The sequence below is a fragment of the Neocloeon triangulifer genome, unplaced genomic scaffold (genome assembly GCF_031216515.1).
Source record: "Neocloeon triangulifer isolate White Clay Creek 2 clone unplaced genomic scaffold, ASM3121651v1 ptg000022l, whole genome shotgun sequence".
Taxonomy (NCBI): Eukaryota; Metazoa; Arthropoda; class Insecta; order Ephemeroptera; family Baetidae; genus Neocloeon; species Neocloeon triangulifer.
The window spans coordinates 6,245,760-6,268,018 of NW_026775562.1; the positions used below are offsets into that span (position 1 = coordinate 6,245,760).

Sequence of the window (22,259 nt, forward strand, 5' to 3'; positions counted from 1 at the left end):
GAGGTGCTGCACCCGCCAAATCTCTCTTCTCTCTTCCTCTCTCACCTCCTCCACCTTTCACTCTGATCTGCCCAACGTGTCCACCTGTTTGCAAAGTGCACTCGCAACATGAAGTGAAAAACGGATTCGCAAACTTTCGGGGGCCGCCACCGACAGATTTGCCGCTGAAAAGGTGAGAATTAAAAAAGAAATTTCCGGATTTTCTGTCATAGATTTTCGATAGAATTGCAACAATTCTATACTAGTTTCGTTTCTTCAACTTTGGTGCTGCAAAGAAAAAAACGGGAACATTTCGTGTTTAGATTTTCACAAATTCCATCTTTTTTGGGGGAAGAATGAAAAATTATTTTTAATTTCAACGGACAAATCTAAAATATTAGTATCAGTATGAAACAGATAAAACTACAGTTCACTTTAAATTTTTGTAATTTTTTGTTACAAAATATTATTTTCTATATCGGATCTTGAAGTTGCTGTTGTGGAACCTTTTGGCACTCAAGGTGATCATTTTGTGATGAAATTTATAGTTTTGTTGATTTGTTGAATTGTTTCCGCATGATTTTCTGGCTCATGCAAAAACAAACAAGTTGCTCATCTTCACTGAGGAGGCTGGATTTTATTGCATAAAAATATTATTTGTCGAAAAATTGAGGATTTATTACAAAATCTTACAGCAACGCTCGCCCAACCGATATTTCATATTTATTTCAATATTTCCCTCCTGGGGATGTTAAATTTTGATTAAAAAATTTCTTATAAAATTTGCTGTGTATTAGATTTTTCTCTCCAAGTGGATAATTTATAACCCAATTTAAGTCACATTAGAATCTCATGAACGGAAGTATAATTTAATTTAAATGAAATCAATTATTCTGAACAAGTTCAATGGTTAAAAAGCGTTAGTACTGTATTTTTGCATAAGAATTGCCAAAATTCTGCCTTCAAAAACTTAAATGTTTGGTAAAAAATACGGGCTTGCATTTTAATGAGGCAATTTTCACTGTACGGCCCAACAAATATTTAAAATATTTTACGAAAAACATACATTGTTTTATGAATCGTTTTAATTAAAATTTTGAATATTTAAAATGCAATTCTATTGAAGCATTGTTACAAAAATACTTTTAGAAATTTTGAGTAACCCTAATGAATAAAAAAATGTCTAAATTAATAGCAATAATTCTCACTCGATTATAATTTTCTGTGCTTTTCTTACGCAGTATCGGTTTATTTCGATTTATTCATTTGATTATTTCGATGATTTTCAACGCTCATTCAATTAATGCTGTGATAACACGTATTGACTAATGATTATATAAACCATATTTACTTTCAAACAACATTATGTTACTGCACACGGAGATCTTTTTTGCCGATATAGCGTGCGAAATAGATTGAGAGTTACTGCGTGAAGAAATTACATTTTCTCGAAGCCACCTGTCACATGCACTTCTGCGTTGCTAGAGAGGGCACTTCGAAGAAATAGGGGATGCGAAAAAGCAGCAGCACCTCAAGGTTGGAGAAGGAGCGAGACGTGTCAGCAATCAGTCTTATAAAACGCCTTGAATCGGATCATCCGGATTGAACGGCAGAAAAAAATTAGAAAAAATATTAAATAAACAAGGCGATAAGTTTTAATTTTGGTCGTAAAAGTAGACAAAATTTAATGGTTTAGGATGTCAAAATCGGGATAATAGACCTGTTAAATTTGGTATTCCTATTTTATTTTTATTGTATTCTGAAATTGGAAGCGAATGATGATTTTTTTTATTTCAAACATCCAAGAAAAATTTATTATATATTATTTTCTTTAATTTTATTTGAACTACTGCTAACTGTTCAATTTGACCATAGTCAATGCAAATCTAGATTTTTTTTAAGAATAATAAATCTTGTTCACTACCAGCCTAATATTCAACGTGAAAAATATTCCCTGAGTTAATCGTACACCCCTCTAATGATTTAAAAAAATTATTTTCAATAAAATTTTCAAGGAAATAATTTTCAACCTCCTTATCATTCTTTCTTTGATATCAATGAATCAAGTCGCCTAATCTATTTAATTTTCAAGGCGAATCCCTTTTTTGTGGACGTAAAGGATCAGAAACGACTTTTTGATTGAATTTCGCAGCTGTCGGTCGGAAGAAAAAGACACACAGCCGTTTAATGAATAATGCAAGCGGGACATTTGATTCCAATTGGAAACGGCGCAAATGAAAGGAGTGCTGTTTGCTCGCCGCTCGAGCCATTGTGCTGAGAGACACAACTGCGGCAGAGAGATTGCGATGTGAATTACAGCATCTCTCTTGACGCCGCTGCTGGAGACGAGGCCACCCTCCAGAGATTTATTGGCTTTTGTGCTGTGTTATTGCACAAAGGTCTCGCAAAATCTTCCAGACCGGGTTTAAAGTTTGCTAAAATAAAATTATATAAAATTAAATGTTTTGACACACGGAAAAGTTTGCGCAGCTATTTTGATCTTAAGAAATTTTATTTCATTCGTAAAAATTAATTAATTCAATCCTTTAGATTCATTCTTAAAGTGGCTTCAGTAAAAATATAAAATTCTTGAGTTTCATGGAATAATGATGTTGCAGAAAAAACAAATGATCTGCAAAATCTGGAAAATAAAACTGATAGATCCGTGTTTGTTTTTTAAATTTACTATTAACTTTACTTTTATGGAATTAATTGAATTTATATTTAAATTATGTACTTTTATATTATTAATATTGATTTTTGTCTTCATTGTTAAACATAAAATAATTTGCGAAATATAGGAAAAATTTGGAAAAATCCGCAACACTACTAGAAAGATTTTTTCTAAACGTTCTGAGCTGCATTTGAGCACAAAATTAACTGTTGTAAAGTGTAGAGCAGTTTCAGGGTTTATTTTTAAGAGGTTTTATCGTTTAATCGTGGTTCTTTAAAGCCAAGTTATTCTCAAACAGTTTCAGTAAAGCCACCTCTAACCTCTTAAAAAAGTCATTAAGCTAGATAAAATTAATACTTTTGTCCTCTTTTAGATAATCATTTTTTGACAACTTCAATTTCTGAAAGTGAAATTAAATGATAAAATAAATAAATAATAAAGTTTTATTGAAAAATGAAACTAAAAGTGCGATTCTTTGATACGCGCCTCATTATTTTATTATTAAAACGTTTTTTTTTTTTTACTTGGTTAACAAGTTTTAAATGAACCGCAATCAGACGCAAAAGCCTCTGTCAAAATGACGGGGTTGGTGCTCATTAGCCGTGGCAGCAGCAGAAAAAGTTGTGCGGCCACCGGGGGCACTTTGCTGAAACAGACGAAATTGTTTTTTGTTTGCTCTTAATTTTTTTGAGTGGTGCTGCAGAACAAACACTCGCGCAGTGTCACGGGGCAGACTTTGGGGAGACACATACCAGCATGGCTGTCAACCGCGTTGATTCACTACGACACCGACGACCCACTAACACTTTGTGTGTAATGATAAAAGGATTAAAGTGATGCAAAAAGGAGATAAATTTGCTGCAAGTGGGCCGACGATCCTCTGCGGCTAAGTCGTGTGATTTATAATTAAAAGCAGTGGCGAGATAATCAATTTTTGTTACTTTTTCTGGACGCAACGTACGCTGGAAGAAATTTGCAATTTTAATTCAAACGTCGAGTTTCAAATTATGCAACATGGCAAACACAAATGCTTGCACTGCTGTCTGAATGTTCAGGGGTTAATTGTGCTGATGTTGATCAAATAAAATTATTCATTACTCTGAATATTCATCCTTTATTCCCAAGCAAATTGTATTTAAATAAATTAGCCACATTTTAATTATAAATTGTTGAAATACGTATTTAAATGCCGAGAGTGTCTTCATTATGGTTTGTGAAAACCTAGCCGTAAAAAATCCGGGCACCCGAAGACGCGGAAAAACGGGAGCGTTGGGAAAAATTCCGGCACACCTACGATTTCGGCCTCCTTCGCTAACTTATGGCCGAAAAACACCTTATTTCGGGATTCAAAACTCGCAGAAAAAAGGGCTCTTCAGATCCGCACCAAAATTTAATACGATTTAAGGGTCTGGGTCCTCTTTCAACTAAAAAAAACTTTGGATTCGGCGCGTTGCGATTAGTCGGAGAAGCGAGCAGTAACGCGATCCGAGGATGAAAAAAGGTTGATTTTTTTTTTTTGCCAACGACCCGCGAACCCGACGTCTCATTTTTCCGCGTCAACACCGTGCGGTCCAGTCAAATTTTGGTTTTAAATATCTCCATCCGCTTCAATCTATATAACATTATTTTTCATTATTTGCTATCTATTCCAATTTATTGATGTGCTGTATTTTTTATAATATAAATTTTTAATTTCAACCAATTTCAATATTAATTTTAATACTTTATTATAATTCTTATTTTTCCCTGTATTTTAATATATTTCAAAAAATTTCTTAGTACACGTTCTTTTGCTAATTTATTAATTACAAAACTTTCTTACAATATACATTCAAAACAATGTCAGTTTTCATACAATATTTTAAATAAATTATATTCAATGTATGTAAATAATGTGATGTAACAATCTGGACAAATAATCAACAATAATAATAATTCATTCCATTTTTTTTCTCATCCTATTTTAATTTGAAACTGTAATTCTTTATATTCAATAGCAAAATTTTTTACCAATTTTATTTTCAATTTCTTTTAATTGATTACGTGTTTCAAGTTTATTTTCCCACCGTGCCTCTAATTTTAATATCTTATTACATCTCTTCTTTTCTTTCATGTATTCCGATTTAGAATACAGCATTGCTTAGGTAGCTCCAACTTGAGCGTTTTTTGGTTTTTTTTTTTTTTTTTTTTACAAATTTTTCCCATTTCTTTATTCCCCTTTCAAAAGAATACAATTAAACCTACAGGGCTTTGAGCACCTCTGCCAACTGCTTCTTCTTCTTCTTCCTGGCGGGCTTCTGCTCCGGGCCTTTTTGTTCCTTGGCTGCAGCCTTCTCCTCGGGACCTTTCTGCTTCTTGGCGCGGGTCTTCTGCACGAGTCCATTGGGCTCCTTGGCGGCGGCCTCCGGCTCCTTGTTCAATGTTGCCAACTTCTCCTGGCCATCTTCCTTTTCCTTCTCGGCGGGTCTCTCGGCCACTTCGCCTTTGGCGTTGATCTCGACCGTCTCTAGCTCCTCCAACGCCAGCTTCTCAGCCTTCAACATTGCTATTTCTTTACGCAGTTTGGCGTTTTCCTCCTCCAACATCTCGCGCTTCCTCCGTTCTTGGTTGTGCAGACGCTCCACAACGGCCGCCCGCAATTCGCCCCGCTTGTCTTTCCACTCCTTCTGCAGTTGCAGCAGCTTCGCGTTGATATCATCGTACGGGGCGTACACGACCAGCCCCATTCTTCTCTCTTCATTCTGAGTCACCAGGATCGTGTGGTGACTGGCCAGGTCATTCGATGCCACACTCGGCGGTGTATTCGGTGTGGCCCCGACCTCCAGATCGTCCACCCTCAATCGCTTCTCAGGGGTCCTCTCTGTGGCTCGCTTCATGATTCCTTTCTTCCGGCTGCTCTTCGATCCAATGCTCTGTACTTCCAAATTCATCTATATTTATTTTTTTATTCTCATCTTACTATTAAATATTTAATTCAATTAATCCACCCTCTTTCCTATTATTCTACAGCTCTCTTTACACTTTTATTTTTTTAATTGCAATTTTAATTTTATTTAATATTTTTAATATATAAATAACTCCATATATACTCTTTATTGTGAATAATGGCAAAATTAGTAAAAAATATTAATAATACATTTATTAATTGCTGTGAGCAAATTCTGAACTAAGTTTTATTGGCTGTGCTATCTGCCCTGCTCGCGGCTATCTCTATGTTCTCTATGTTTTCCATATACGCGTCTACCACCTCCGTCGCTTTTTTACCCTTTTAAGGGCCGCTTCATCCCGGGTTATTTTGGTGCCACCCTTAAATTCAAAATGGCCGCCCCAAAAGGGCAAACCTTAAAAATGCGTGATTTATTTAATTAAAAATTCACCCCGACACCCTAGAGGGCCCAAATTCGGAGAGGGTGTGCTCTGAGGGGTGCTTCCTTGACTGCCAACGCGTGGCCGACTCGGCCGATCCTGAAGTGCCGAAATTCGGCCACCGAAAAAAAAAAACACCCAGATTCAACTATATTTGATGACGGATTCCGAAAAGCACGGTCAAATCCGTTCAGAAATTTGACCCTCGCCCGGGCCGATTCCACGTTATCAGCCCTCAAATTTCGGCATTTGTGTTTCCGAGGTTTTTTCCACTTTCAGCAAACATTTTAACACGCTTCAGTGCATCTCAGGGGTGCGTTCGAGGTGTCGATGGATACCTCTTGGTGATGACCTTTGAACCCTGAGGTTTACCTTTGCGACTGCAATCACCCGTAGCGATTTACAACCCTCCTAAGGTGGTCCTCAGGCATCGATTTTCACGTTTCTCACTACTTTCAACAGGCTTTTCGGTACAGTTGCGCGGACCTCAAGGGTGCGCTCGGGGTATCTGCCGATTCCACCTCAACCTATTTGTCACCTCCAGCGTTCGGTATTTTGTCCTGAGAGATCCAAAAGAGTAGTATATAAAATACGGGGACTGACCCCAGAAACTCGACGCTGATTGGTCGACAGAATTAGACTCTTCTTTGTCACAAAAGATATTTATTTTGCAACTCGGTTTAAAGCTTTAAGAAAATTACTGGCTTTCACAAGAAACGACCTTATTGGTGCGGTTGGCCCCTCAGGCGGCATATTTTATCAGTTTGATTCTCTTCTTGTTATATAAATTCAGAATCACGCACCGAACTCGTACACACGAGATGCTCTTAGTGCTCTTCTCCCTGCAGATCTCATCATTACAAGCCACCCTCTTTTTTGAGGCCATTCGAGCTGCGGCCATTATGCAGATATCACATTTCCATCGAGCGGAATTGCAAATACCGCTCGCTTTTTTATGCTTTAGCGGCGGCGGTGGCGGATTCCACCACAATAACGAGCGACCGACCGACCCGCCAGCTCAAGCCGCGTTATTATCTTGCGAATTTATTCGTGTAATGGAGACTGCGGACCGCAATTTTCCTCTTTGCCGTCACATCTTTCACGCTGAAAAATTTTCCTGTTAGAATTTAAGTTGAAAATCCAATTTTTTTTTCTTCAAATGATGTATTATTTTAAAACTTATAAAATACAGGGACTCTTCTTTTCATCTAAAAGTTTTGAATAAATTATCACCGTTATCGCACTTTCAGAGCCACCACAAATTACTATAGTGTATACTAAATTATTGAAGCAAGCTTAATATGTTATTTATTAATGCCCTATTATTGACCAATGGTTCGTCGCAGATATCATTGCAGCGCGCCCCATTTTCAACAAATGTTTGTCTCAAATGTTTCTTTGCCATACTTCAAAATCAGGACATGCACAAAAAATTTTCTTAATAGATTAGGGACTTGGATTGAAATTATTTTCGTTTCCGTCCGAGGAAAGTTTATTCCCAGCAGACGTGGTAGTTCGGAGAAATAATTCTGCTCGGCGCACCCACCGAGAAACGACGCTTTGCCGAGAACCGATTTTGTGTGGTGCTGCCAAAGTCCCATTCAGACTTTGAGGTCTACCGTTCGCACGAGCGCAAATTTTCATTAAGGAATCCGCTTTCGATATACCTGTCTGTATCAAACCGCTACGAGGGTATTTGCAGGTATGCGTCGTGGGAGCTTTTCACACTCGAGCACGCAAATTTGGTTGCCTTTGATCGACGCCAGCCTAGCTCAGCTTAATCCACCTTCGGAAACTCGATTTGCTCGGTCCAGCTTTGCCCGTTTTTCATTTCAAAGAAGTCAGCTCTCATGATTTCTCCCTTTTTAAAACAATTCATTTTTAATGTTTTTGGTCTTTTTCTAGAAAGCTTTTTGTTAGTTATTTAAAACGCCAAATTTTATGTGCCGTGCTTTGCCTCAATGTGATAATAATTCTGGTGTTAGGCGAGTGAAAGGTGCTGCTAATATTTATATCTGCAATTTCACGTTGTAAACAATGTAACAACAATAAATTTATTGCTATTATTATTGTTCCCAACGCTATTTCCACAACAAATTTTATTTTGGCTGAAAGAACATTTTTTATTTTCGTTCCTGTCACGGAAAATTGTTCGATCTCTGGGTACGACCTCACCTGTCTATCGCATTGTTTCTTATGGGAAAGTGATGGGGGAAGATCGGACAATTTTCCACAACAGTGACGTTTTCCATTTTACACCACTGAAAAATTTAAAAAAAAAATCAAAATTATCTACTACTTTCTAACCGAATTTTTCGTTCTCTAGTAAAATTTATGGAATTTTTTTTTATTTTAATCTTAAAAAAATTCAATTAAACCATTTGATTATAAAATTTAATAAATTTAGCTGTAAATATATATTAATCCAAACATAAAAATCCAAATTAAAAAAAAAAAAACCGGAGCATGCCTTTTGCAAGCTCAAAAGACACACCGTGACCTATAATTATAGTTATGCAATAATAACAATAATAAAGAGCACCTTGTCTCCCCCCCCCCTGAGTTATTGAATTATAACTCAATTTTAATTTTGAATTGAATATTTATTATTCGATTGAACCAAATTGGCAATTTATGAGACGATTTAAAAGGAGACAAACCCCGTTTTTTTCCACTTTTAATGAGTGCTATATCTTATAGTGGTCCATAAAAATCTGTACACATTCAGTTTTAAAATTTTGATAGTAAAAATTCTAATATAACAATTAATACTAACGATTTCTTAAAAACAAAGATAGTTAATAGCGTTTTTTGGACAAGTGAAAATTTTTAATTTAGCAATTGCATATAAATTAAAACCAATTTTGCTTGTTGCAGCTGAATTTTGAACAAATGCGGCCAGACACTATAGCGTTGCAATAAATTTCAACTGTCTCGTCGTTTTGTTGGCAAGAGTATAGAATTGCACGTGTCTCCCTCGGGAAGAGACGTTCGTTTTGCACATTGGCCGCTTCACGCGATCCACCGACATTTGCGTTCCGAAAAGGGTCTATCCGCAGCCCAAACCAGAGATAGCAGGGCCGAGCCATTAAACCTTCCGCCCTAATCCTCGCTTGTCCTGGTGCATTAGCGGCGAGAAAGAGCCAAAGTGTGTTTGTCTATGTGAGAAGCGGCAGAAAAAGACAGGGGGTGAGAGAAGAAATTGTCTCTCTTTCTCTCTCAAACCCTTTAACGCGACGGCAGTTCGCCTTTAAAAATCTGGCACGCGAGCCAAGAAGAATTCGCCGTCGTCGCAGCCGCGCCCGGGGGCTCTTCTTGCAAAGTACGGCCTGTAATATCGAGAGCGAAATTTGCGCCGAATTAGCCCCGAGATGGAAATATATGCATCAGGGGTCGTTGATTCACGCGTCGATTTATGCACGGCTGGAGTTGAAAGGGGTAGAGTAGAGAGGAATCGTCGGAATGCGATCGGAAAACCGATTTGCTGCGAATGAATGCGATTCGACACGCAAATAAAATCCATAAATGAATTATTCATCGCATTAGCAGCAGATTTACGGTTGTGTTTGCTTTGATCTGCAAATCACCAAATTATGAAAAGAAAATAAAAAGTGCAGAAATTTAATGAAAAAAAAAGAATAGCATATTTATCAGTTGTGAATGACTGATTTACTGTCACTCATTATTATTATTTATTCCATTTTCTACAATTGACAAATATTTTCATATACAAATATTTTGCATATAAAAAAAAGTAAGAAAGGCTTGAAGTAAAAAATTCTCTTTGCTAGAACATAAATCCTATTGAAGCTTGTCAAATTGGGTAAATAAAATAACTTCAAACACAACCCATCAAGGAACTCCTGTCTTAAAATTGAACAACATTGAAATTAGAGCTAGGGTGAACATTTAAACTAGATCCATATGGGAAATTAATTGAAGTAATAATTCTAACAATTTCATATTTATGTGAGAATTTATAGCCAATCCATCGTCTGATATTCATTGGCTTGCTTAAAAAATTTTCATTCTCAATATAAATAATTATATCTCCAATTAAAGAAGTGTAAAATTATTTTCCAAGAATGATTTAAATTTCATCTTTTTTTATTATTGACTTGGAATGAAATAAACTTAGTTCAATTGTGTCGTTCATTGAATATTGCGTGATACTGCTGCATAATTCCTGAATTTGAGATTGAAAAATATTCACGTGGGTTGTTTTTAGATACACATGAGATAAAAAATTAAAGCATTTTAAAAATTAGAAAAAATCGGGAAAGTGACGCTCGGAAATCTCGAAGGCAAGAAGCAATTATTTTTCCATTGAAGGAGATATTGTTATTTTTGCTTCAAACGTGGAAGGTACGTCTGTCGAGGTCCTCAAGAAGAAGCTCCTGCGCCCGAAGAATCAATCGCGACCTTGGTTCCTGGTTGGCAGAGTGCACGGGGGTTGCCATGACGACTGCGGCCCCAGCGCAGATCTGCCCACCAGAGCCAATTTGCCAGCCGAGGGCCTCCCGCGCGCGCAAAGAATGCACTTTTAGCGAAGCAGTTCGGAAACAGGACTGCACTCGGCCCCGGCTAATTATGAGACACCCCCGAGGCGCCGCCGGGGGATGCTGTGGTTAATTAGGCTACGGAGCACAAAAAGGAGAGCAAGGGAAGGAGCTTTTTGTCCCTCGCCTCCTTGCAGAGGTGTGATTTTCCACCCTATTACAGGGAGGGAAAATATAAAGAGGTGGAAATTTTTATTTAAACATTTTGCGTAATTTAAGTTATAAAGGGTTTGAAAATTTGGTTGCAAAATTAACTTTGAGCTCAAAATTTTTTATTGTTGCGGAGTTTACAATTTGAAAATTATCAGTTATTATCTGAACTTTTCAGGGGAAAAAACGAAGCTCTAATAAAATTTTTTTGAAGAAATTGACACTCGAGGAGACGATTATGGAAGTGAATAGATCAGACTTTTACCCTGAAATTTTTTTTTTAAACAAAACGAGTCTACCAGTTTTGGCGATGGTCCGCGTCGTCCGCGACGCTATTTCTTGAGCAAGAAAAAGATTACAAAAATTTCCAAAGTTTAAAAACAACATTTTATTTAAAATAATAAAATAAAATAATGTGATTTTTCAATTTTTCAAATTTTTGGTTTTTTTCTCATCAAATAGGATCGCAGACCGTGACCGAAACTAGAAGAGCTGCTTTAATTTTTGGATAAAAACAATTTTACGAGGGAAAACCCAAACTCTTCACTCAAATATAAAATAAATATAAATAAATAAATTCAACATGTAAATTAAAGATAAAAGAAAGAATTTGTTGCTTTTTGTTAAATAAGTCTTTCCCACATTTTTGGTCGGATTTCTATCCTTAAATCAAAATTGGAAGATTAAAGAAATTTTTTGAGCTGCTATTAATTACGGCAAATTTTTATAGGCTAGCAACTTTTAAACGTGAATACATTTTTCAACGACTTTTTTGTGGTAAATTAACGTAAGCAAAAGTTGAAAAATTTGTTCATCAGACGATAATTTTTTGTTGATGGATTAATTTAAAATAAATACAAAGTTTCTAACTAAAATTTCATGTCCTTTAATTTATTATCCGGATATTAATATGCAAATTAATCTCCACTTGAATATTTTACAACTTCAAAAGATAAGTCTTCAGCTCACTTTGGAAAATAATATCACGGATGCTGAGCAACTTTTCATTCTATTTGTGTACTGCGGAACTGTGCTTTGCAAAGTTTGTTTACGACAAACACAACTTCGACTAATTAGTGTGCACGTAAACCATACAGCAAACATCATATTATAAATTATTACTCTACTGCGCTCTCATTCCAACCTGATTTATTCGTTAACGAATTAATTAATTCGAAATGTAAAGTTTATCAATTTATATTTTTTTTGCCGTGAAATGAAGATCGTTTAATTTAAAAAAATTATACAGGCGATTGATATTCAAGCCGATTTTTGAAAAGTAAGAGGAATCTTTGCTTTTTTTGAGAATTTTTATAAATTAATAAATATGGAGAAAATACATGAAATTTTCAAATTATTAAAATAAGGTTCTGAATTAACAATTTTCAAGTGAATCACTATAGGAACTCAAAATTATATATAAACAAGATCAATTTATCCAATCACCGCGATTTTGGTCTAGGCGATTCGTGTAATCTTTTCCGCTAAAAAGAATTCCTCAGATTACTTCCCTTTTCTTCTCTCTCTGGCAAAAAGCTTGGTGTAGCAAACGGCGTTCATTTGTCCAGGCAAGTGAGATAATTCCTTTGTAATCAAAACTTTTTCATTTCGAGCCGGTGGCTCTTACTTTTTTTGTAGGAAAAACGGCGAGTTCATCAAGTGCGGGCGAAAAAAGGTCCACTTCATTATTTGGGTTCTTTTTTCACTTTGGCCGGGGCAAACGAACCGAACGCGCACTACTTGTGTTTGTCTTGGCATGGCTAATGTGATTTTCAATTACGCCTGCGGGGCTTCTGTTTGCGCGACCGATCGGTTTGCTGATCTGGATAAGGCGCCATGGCAACCGCCGCCGACTCACGCAGGGATGCATTATGCAAATTGAGCGGCGCGAAAGAGAGCAGCAGATTAACGTTTTAAATTACTCCTTGCACGATCACAGTAATTAAGGACACGTACACAAAATCAAATTACGTCTTTCAATTTTATCCAAGCTCACAATCAGTAACAATTCGGGGGGGGGGGACAATTTAAAATATTAAATTTGAATATTTAAAATATTAAATTGAATCATCGCAATTAAATAAATATCTCAGTTCATTGGTCGTAGCCATGTTAACTAAAATAAAAAAATATTTTTAATCATTGCTCAAAAAGACAAAACTTTGCAAAATTTTTTAAGATCACAAACTGACTTAGAAGTTATAGTCTTCTGAAAACTGAAATTAAACATGGAGATTAAATTTTTTTTTTACCTAGACTATAACTTAAAACAATGAATCGTGATCACTGCTTTTATTTTCTGTAATTCTTGTTTCTTAATTATCGGGAGGAAAAAAATTAAGTAGCTTTTGTGTGCAAAATTAGTTTCGTTATAGTCAGTTTTTGTAATTCGTCACTGTATTGAAATGTTGGTGTTGCTCTTTTTAGAGCGTAAGAATTTTAAAAACCATTGTTGCATATTTTTGTTTTGCAGAAAATAATAACCGAGGATTGATGTTGCATAAATTATTTAATAAGCTCTCCAAAAAAAAAACAAATAATGAAATTTTTGCAATACACTTCAGGTCACATAGTTGGAGCTAAATATCTCAAAATTTCGCTGGTTTTCACGTGGTTTTATAGTAAACTCCCTAAATTATAATAAAAAATAAAAAAAATGCAGATTTCAGGGGGAATTTTGAAAAATCCAAAATTTTTTATTCTCTCGGCTTCCCTTAGTCTTACAACAAAAATCCAGATATATTTCAAATCATCTCGTCAAGCTCTACCACTCTCTTGGCTTCAAATATATAGGTCAAAGTGCAAGGTTACGATTTAAAAAAAAAAGAGTCGATCGGTTGTAGTTGTGAAGGAACTACGTGGACTCTATGGGGAATAAACTTCTGAACTTTATCTGTGCGGTTCACAGAGAATTGCGATTCCACGCACGCCTTTTATAATCCCGTTTGATATTGACCCTTGCGGCTTTTCTTATCTCGTCGCGCGGCAAATAGCAGCGCCGAACGAAGATTGCATCTGGACGAAAATAAGTCGAGCACCGTTTTATTTTTCGCCTCAAATTTCCGTGCGCGAAAATAAGCGCCACCCGCGGCTTTGTTTGCGGGGGAGAAAGAAAGAAAGAAAGACTGTGTACGGCAGAGAAGCAGAGACAAAGTAATAAAATATTTCGCTTTGAATAGGGGTAAGATTGAGTAATCTTCTCACGTAGACTGGAAACTGGTTGGCTGAGAGTGTCGCAAGGAAGAAGCAACCCCCGCTCGCTTTTTTTCTTCTCTTTATTTACGACAAGGTGGCGTGACTGCTGCTGATGCTCTGAGGATTTCATTTGCCTCGCATGACGAGTGAGTCTTCTTTTAATGTCCACCCTCTCCCAGGGGGTGTGTGTGTGTATGCACGAGACTACCCCATTCCGCTTAATGGATCATCGCGCCATGTTGGGAAATTGTCCCTTCGCGAAAATGTAATGCGGCCTCAATTCACTCTCCACTTTTGGCCGAATTGGGACAAGGCTTTAATTGTGATTAAATTTTTGCTGACAAAATATTTAATTAACCCATAAAATTTTAAATTTAGAATATCTAAATTTTATTGCTTCCGATTTCTTTAAAAAAAATTAGGGCTCTGATTTATGCTTTAAAAATAATAATTCCACATTATTTGCATGAAGTTTCCAATGAAAGAGTTTTCCTTTCAAAAAATAAAAATAACAAGTCTTTAAAAAAACCGAGGTAAAAAATATACTATCATATCAGATCAATTGATAATATCTGTGAACGAAAAATTGCAATACTTTATTTTTACCAATTTCTAAAAAGAAAAAAATTGTAGGCTCTGATCAATTAGAGAATTTCACATCCTTGGCGATTTGCTGAAATGTATTATTCTTTATTCACCGATCCGAAGGCAAGATCTCAGGAAATATTTACTCAGTTCCAGAGGCTGCCTTTCATCCCATTAATTAATACGCTGAACTTTCTCGTTTTCTTCGCGTCACCAACCTCTTAGGCTAATTAAGCCGGCGAGCGGAAAGGTTAAAGGTCTCATCCGGACGCGAATCTCTGAGCATAAAAGAAGAATTATCTTAATCATCACAATGAATAATTTCCTTTCTAATCTTGTTTTATTTGTTTGCCTTATAAATTTACCAGACATCTAGTGGAAATATATACACATATATCAAATGTCCCCGCAATTTATGAAGTCTTGTTTTGTTAATTATAGGACATTACTAATCTAGAAAATTATAAAATATGAATCCATTAATCTAAGATAAAAATCGTTTCTTTATTAAATTATTGTTGTGTATTGGTCCGTCCAAAATTTTTACAATTATTTTACCTCATTTTTAATAAACAAATTGTTTGAAAGAAAGATAATTGTTATTAGACTAAAAAAAAAATCACTGGCATTAATTTTGCTTATACTCCCAAAATCGCTGAAATTGTTTTATGATTGATTTTCACAATAAATTTTTATTTTTGTAAATTAGAAAGAAATTTTTCACCAGTCCATTCATAAATATATTGCAACGTCTTAAAAATGGAAATTTTTCAAAATGAAAATACAAAATAATAGTTCATTACGAAGTGGAAAATGAAAACTTGTTTCCCCCTCAGTATTGTGAATGCTGTGGAGTGGTGGATTCAGGTCAAAAAGGTATATGCGCAGTACTTTTCTAAAGCTCTTCAAGATGGACGTGGCACATTTTTATCTTCACCTGTGCACTTTTTCAGTCTAAAAGATGATTAATTTCAATTTGTCGTCATCTCCTAACGTGCAAAAAGGAGCAAGCTCTAACGTGTAAACTCCTCGCACATCTGCAGAGCTTCCGATCGAAACGAAAACTTTCCTTTTTTTTGCACCTGCCCAACAACTTCCCTCCTTTCGTTTTCTGCCGATGAAAAAAGTTTCTAAAGAACGAAATGGAAAACCCTCTCGTCGCAAAATAATAATAATGGTGATAATATCTTCTTTTCCTCTTCTCGCAGTGGAAGAGGTGAGAAAGAGAAAAAGTGTTTCCAAGTCTCTCTTCTTCTGTGGACGGAAAGTTCGGAAGAAGCGGTGATCTCTATCTAACGGCCGAAAGGAAAATCGTGTCAAAAGCTCGCCTCCCTTCGATTCTGCAGGGAGAGATGCCCACCTATATCAATACAATAAGACCACCGCCTTGACCCAAACTGATTCACCGGCCACACAGCTCTTTTACTATATACACTAGAAAAACAAACTTGTCTTGAAGGGCCCCTGACCCTGAAGTCAAATTCTTTATGGTTTCAACGCATTTAATACAGCAGCCCCAACTCCTCAAATTTGTTGGGTGCGTGAGGAGATAAAATTTAAATGATTCAGGTTGTAAATATGGTGGACCGCCTTTCATCCGAAAGGAATTTGTCCGAAAATGCCTTTTCGGACTTCATCCGAAAATTTGGAAATAGTCCGAAAAAAATCGGAATTTATCTGAAAGGAAATAGGCCGAAAATGCCTTTTCAGACTTCATCCGAGTTATCCGTCACTGGGGAATTGAATAAATTTTTGATATTTTCATATGTTCTTTTATTAATGTGATTAGAAAAGTATAAATTCTGTTCCATCTGATAAATTTGTGGCATAAAAATGGTAATATATAAGATTCTTTTTAAATTATTGCATTGAGCTTGATGTTGGCAAAGTTTTAGTGGGATAATTAAAAATTATTTTTATTTTATAACAATGCCTTAAAAATGCCAATTTCCTTAGGAATGACTTACTGAAAATTGAAAATTTCCGCGTGTAACTTGTGTCCCAATATATGCTGAGAAAAATTTGTCACGTGACGTGCGCTTGTGTCGCTTTGTCCGGTAAGTTTTGTCTGCTGTAACTTGTTGCCGCATCACAAAACCACACAGTTTTTCCAAACTGTTTGCCAGGTATAAGAAGTTTATATCAGCATTAAACTTGTTTATGTTCAAACTCCTAATACTACAATTGATTCCTCGTCCATTTTTCTTTATTTCACCTAATTTAATAATTCAAGGTTAAAAATTGAAATAATTTCCAGGCAACAAAGAGAAAAAACCATAATTTGCAATGTCACTTAATCTTAAGATAATAATGAAATACCCTCTTTGCATAACTAACAAAAAGGGTCATGCATATTAAAATGATTCGATTAAGCGTTTCCCCGGTGGATCGAAAGTGATTTTTCGCTTGTGGTGTTCGCAGTGATGCATGGACGTAAACGACTTCCTCTGTGGCTTCCGCTGCCGGAGCTAACACCGCCTCTGCCAGGGGTCGCCGCCGCCGCCTCCGCAGCCGCCTCCACCATTGTTGTTGCTGATGTGCATGTCGCTCATGGCGACGCAAGGTAATATTTTTGTGGGAAAACCTCCGCCGGCGTCTCGTTATGCTGCTAGCAAAAAAATGAAAGCAGGGTGACATTTGCGGAAAGCGGTTCTGACAGCTAGAGAGAGAAATGGACGCCGTCGACAGAAACGAAAAAAAAGTAGCGGCGCGTCTCATTCCTGTTAACTTTATGGCTCTTTTGACCCTTGCCTGAGAAGTGGAATTCGTGGAATTCTCATTTTGAAGGATATCTTTAAAGATTAAAGTGGTGTTGGGTGGATTTCACAGAATAAAAAATAGATTCAGTCTTTTGGCCAAGATTAAAAGATTCTAGTTGTTTCAGGCTTAAAATGTTCTTTCTTGAAGAAGCTTAAGTATTGACATTTCTTGATCCACAAAATAAAAAAATCATGAACAGACTACCAAAGTTTTGTCCGAAGTATTTTGAGGTTGTTAAAATAAATTTTCAAAACATCATAAATATTTTATTTTCATTTCATGGAGTTTGAAAATTAATGTTTTAAATTAAATTAAATTTGATTTTCTACAATTATTTCTGTCAATGGATAGTATCAGAAAGTTCTGTGATGTTGGAAATTTTGTTCTGTAAACAAACATAAATTGAAAACGGTATTTAAAAAACTGTTGCAACGTTGCAAGCAACAATTTTTTTTCACTATTTGTTGCTTATATTTCCAAATGGTATTTTTGTGTGAACAACCTAGTTTTCTATTAAAAAAATTTATAATTCCTTCGCTAACTGAGTCACTCTTTTCCTGAGTTAACCAACCACAAGTAAGAACGAATTTAATTACTAAAAATTCCCCCAGAGCCATTTAAGACGTGCTGCTTTCTCTCTGTTTGACGAATGAACCTCCGCCTTCCTTTTCCACGTATTTCTATGGGGCCCCATCGGGTTTTCCCCATTTTGAACCTAAAAAGTGTCTGTAGTTCTTTTACGAACGGCAAGTATTTTCTTGTCACAATCGGTCAACCCAACAGGTTTCATTTCCACGCGTCGTGCAGATTAATCTTCATAAAACGGAGCAATAAATGTCGGTGCAGCGCCGCCAACACACTGCCGTCCATCGTCATGTTAGGGGAGGAAAATAAACAGCGACAAACCGTTCTTTGTAATTGCCCCGCACATTCAAAAGTAAACGCAGGGAATAAACGGCTATTGCGTTACGCCAAGTTGCTTAAACTCTGATTTTGAAGATAATTGTATGAATTTTTGAATAATTTTTGCTTTAATTTCTTTTTAATCATTTTAATCCAATGTTTATTGAAAGAATTTGACCCAAGTTTTAAAGAAGGTTATGAAATGAATTAGAACATTGAATTCTTCAATTTTTTTAAAAGTAATTTATGAGCAAACCAAAGAATGAAAATCAAAGTTGTATTGCTCGAATAGGAATTTCTTCAAGGTATTTATAAGAAAGAATTACAAATTCTATTTATGTAAGTCCATCCAATCTTGAAACCTATAAAACTGCTGTTGAAAAAATTGAGCAGGTTGGTTAACAATTAATCCAAATTATTGCTTATTGTTAGATGCGTCAAGGAAATTTATTCTATGAATCACTGACTGCCTGTTGATTTTTTTTAGTGTATAAATTAAAAACATTAACTGTTTTTAATAGACGAAGAGTATTAAGATAAAATTTTGAACATAATTTCCTACTATCATTAAAAATTTATTTAAAAATTTTGTATTTCAATAAAGAAATGAAATATGACAAGGCATCGTTTGAATCAAATTGAATGAACAATTAAATTTTAATTAAGAAATTGGCACTCGAGGAGAGGATCGTGGAAGCGAAGTAAACAGTCTGCGTTGAAAAATGGTTTTATATTTAAAAAAAAAATGGCTCTAACAGCTTTGTTTGCGGTCTGCAACTCTATTTCATGAGCAGCGAGATTTAAATATTAAAATATCTCAAATCGTCAAATTCAATTATCATTAAATTTTCCTTGTCGACGGAGTTGTCAAGTGAAATGAAAATGTTGCTTTTTCCCTATCGAAGCAAATCCAACGCCCTCTTTAATTTGATTCGATTGTGTGGCAGGTGACGAGATCCCAGGAGACGAGACCAGACCGTCAGAGAGCAACGCGTCGCCGCAGCACTCGGCGCCTCCGACCGCTTCGGTAATTTTAATTATTCTCGCGGCGCATATTGTTGTGTGCATTGATCCGAGCGCGTGTGTGTTTTATTTTTCGGTTGAATCAGAGCGAGGACGAAGTGGCAGGCGTCGCCGCCAGCAACAGCAGCAGAGCGCGTCTCAACTCGCACCAGGTAGGCAACCCGCGCGACACCCGTGTCGAGCAAAAAGCACGCCTCGCCATTTGGCAGGGGAGATGAAAGCTCATTCAAAAGCATCCGCCCGGGATTCTTTTCAATTTGCGCATTTTCTGCCTTTTTAACTCGGAATTAATATTTATTTCCCGCTCGCTGGTCATCACATTGGCCGTAAAGTTTCTCCTTTTTTTACGATTCTGGTTTACGAGCAGCCAACTTTTGCAACCTCTTGTAAATTTTCCATAAAGATGGACAGTTATCAGAAACGCGGTCGTAAAGTTTTATGAATTGTTGCTGATCTACTCTCTTGGCAAGGTTTACTTACATTTCTGGCCAAGAGATAAATTTTAATCAGATTCATACTTTTGTTTAACCGCAGAAGTAATTATTTTAATGATAGATTTGTTATAATTATAAATTTTTTAAGATTAAATAATCCAATCTCATACGCTGATGACGGTTTTTAAAATTTTTTATTATAAAGAATTAGTTCAAACTCAATGTTTTGTATTGGTTTCTTAAATTTTGACCGGTTTTACTCTCTAAAAATAAATTTCAGTTTAAATTGCTTATTTTTTGACCAAAAATTGTTGCTGTTTTTACGAAGGATGAGTCCCAAGAGGCGAGCAAACACCAGCGGAAGCCGTCCGTCCTGCAGAAGGCGGGCCGATGGGTGCGCACCCGGCTGGGCCGCCCCCTGGCAGAGAACGACCTGGAGGCCGACGGGGTCAGTGACCCCGCCGACGACGCCGACTACTTCCTGGAGAAACTGGCGTTGGGGGCGTCGGCCCAGGCGATGGAAGGTGGAGGCGGCTCCCGGGGGCGGTGCGCCTGTTGCGGGGGCGGAAAGATGAGCTGCTGCCCCCGGGCCATCGACCCCTCCAAACCCTTTCACTATCGGGTGAGTTAAATTACAAATACGGAATAACAGAAACAAAAAAAACTTTACATTCTAATTTAAAAATATTTTGTTGAAATTAATTTGGTAAGATTTTATTTATAAATTTCATTTTCATTACAAAATTATTTTCTTTGATTTAAAATAATTCCTCTTGAAGTTTTATGAAACGATTTTGAGATTTCCACTACAATGTCAAATAACTGGCATTTGTTTGTGCAAGATTGACATTTTACATTTCAGTTAATTAATTCTCAAAATCGATTTAGGCCTATTTAACACATGTCATTTTGTGCTACTTTTGCTTCCCTCATTAAACGTGATCTGGAGACCAAACATCACGCTCTTCCTCTCTTGATTTATATGTAGGCCGAGTGCATGTGTGCTCTGAAGAACCTACCCTGTTTTCCTCACAGCTTAATGGCCCCAACCGGCGAGTCACACGGCATGAAGTGGTGCTGTGTACAAAACAGCTACACGTTTTGTGCACACAGATTTTGAGAATAAAAGCAGACAAGTGTGTGCTCGCGATTGATTTGAGAATTATATTGTATTCATTCTGGCCCTTGAATTAAAAATTAATAAATAATTTATTTTTATCATAATTATTATTACTGTTTATTTTTCCGAATTACTGACAAAAATTAATATTTAAAAAAGAGCAATTGGGAGATTTTAATTTCTGGATTTTTGTATTATTTTTTAATTGTGTGAAGTCCAATGTTTTTCATTTAGCAAGATTTTTTTAATTTTCTTTAACATTCATGCTAGAAATTCAACTTTTGAAATTCTGTAATGGCTCTTTTTTATTATTTTCAACAAATTAAACTGTATTGAAAATTAATATTTTAATCTTTGGGTATAATTCTTTTAAAATCAGCGCCCTGCGCATTTTAAAATTTTTTTCAGTCCTATAACAATTATTAGATATTTGGCTTTTCAGGGACTTTTTAAATCACAATTAGCCTAAAAAGTGCTTTTGTAGGAAATAGAGTTTTTTTCCGAAGAAATTGGCAATCGAGGAGGAGATCATGGAAGTGAAATTGCATATTTGAATCGCCAATTGGGCTTTTTCACATGTTATTGATGCATTAAGTGATAATAAAACTCATTAAACTGTATCAAATTGGTGACATTTGTGAGATAAAAAAATGTGATTAAGGAGAAGAAAATCTTGTTTGTTTTAGTGGTTAATCGTGGTGACGATCGCCGTTTTGTACAACATGGTGTTCGTGGTGGGTCGCGCCGTCTTCTGGGAACTGGACAACGCGACGCCGTACCTGTGGTTCGCGCTCGACTACCTGTGCGACGCCATCTACCTTGCCGACATGGTGGTGCACGCCCACGAGGGTGAGTAATCAGCTTTAATTGCACCCCCTGTACATAACCGTCCGTCACGAGACTTGGTCGGTCAACACGGCTTAATTCTCCTCCTTTTGTTTGCGCGGCGCTTAATGAGCCACTGTCAATATCAGCCAAAAGAATATCACCACTTGTTTGTACTCTTTGCGTGCGTGTGTGTACCGAATTGACCTCCGCCCGCCAAAACACACGTTTCGTCGCACAACGAAAAGAGAAAGAGCAAACGACGGTGTTAACCTCCTTATAAGCCCTTGATGGAGAGGAACCTGCCGATCAAAACGACTATTAAGCTATCAAAAAAGTGTCCTCAACGACGTATTTGAATTTAGATCCTCCTACCCCAAATATTATAAAAATTTTATACCTGATATTTGTATAAAAAATCACATATCTTTCGTCTGGCAGATTTGCAAGAAAATTAATAATGAAAATTACAAAATAAAGCTAGAAATTATGATTATTTTTGATAACGAATTGGCCTTTAAAACATTAAATTTTTTGCCAAAAATTAAAAAGAACGTTGCATTATGATGAAATTGGATTGCAGATACGTTCATTACGTTCAATTTAGGTAAATTGAATTGACGCAGTAATTGACCAATATATAACCAAAAAAAAATCTGTAATAACAACACCAACGAAAACATAAC

The 22,259-nt window shown here is 36.2% G+C and overlaps 1 protein-coding gene across 1 annotated transcript in view; it reads left to right on the forward strand.

Moving 5' to 3' along the window:
• Positions 1–22,259, forward strand: part of LOC132204559 (cyclic nucleotide-gated cation channel subunit A) — a 75,056-nt gene continuing 52,797 nt past the window's right edge. The window contains exons 1-6 of the mRNA XM_059633138.1: positions 1–172; positions 16,930–17,071; positions 19,119–19,198; positions 19,281–19,346; positions 19,957–20,250; positions 21,435–21,597. Coding sequence (XP_059489121.1) covers positions 17,044–17,071; positions 19,119–19,198; positions 19,281–19,346; positions 19,957–20,250; positions 21,435–21,597 — 631 coding nt within the window. The 5' untranslated portion in view covers positions 1–172; positions 16,930–17,043. The remainder of the gene's footprint in view (positions 173–16,929; positions 17,072–19,118; positions 19,199–19,280; positions 19,347–19,956; positions 20,251–21,434; positions 21,598–22,259) is intronic.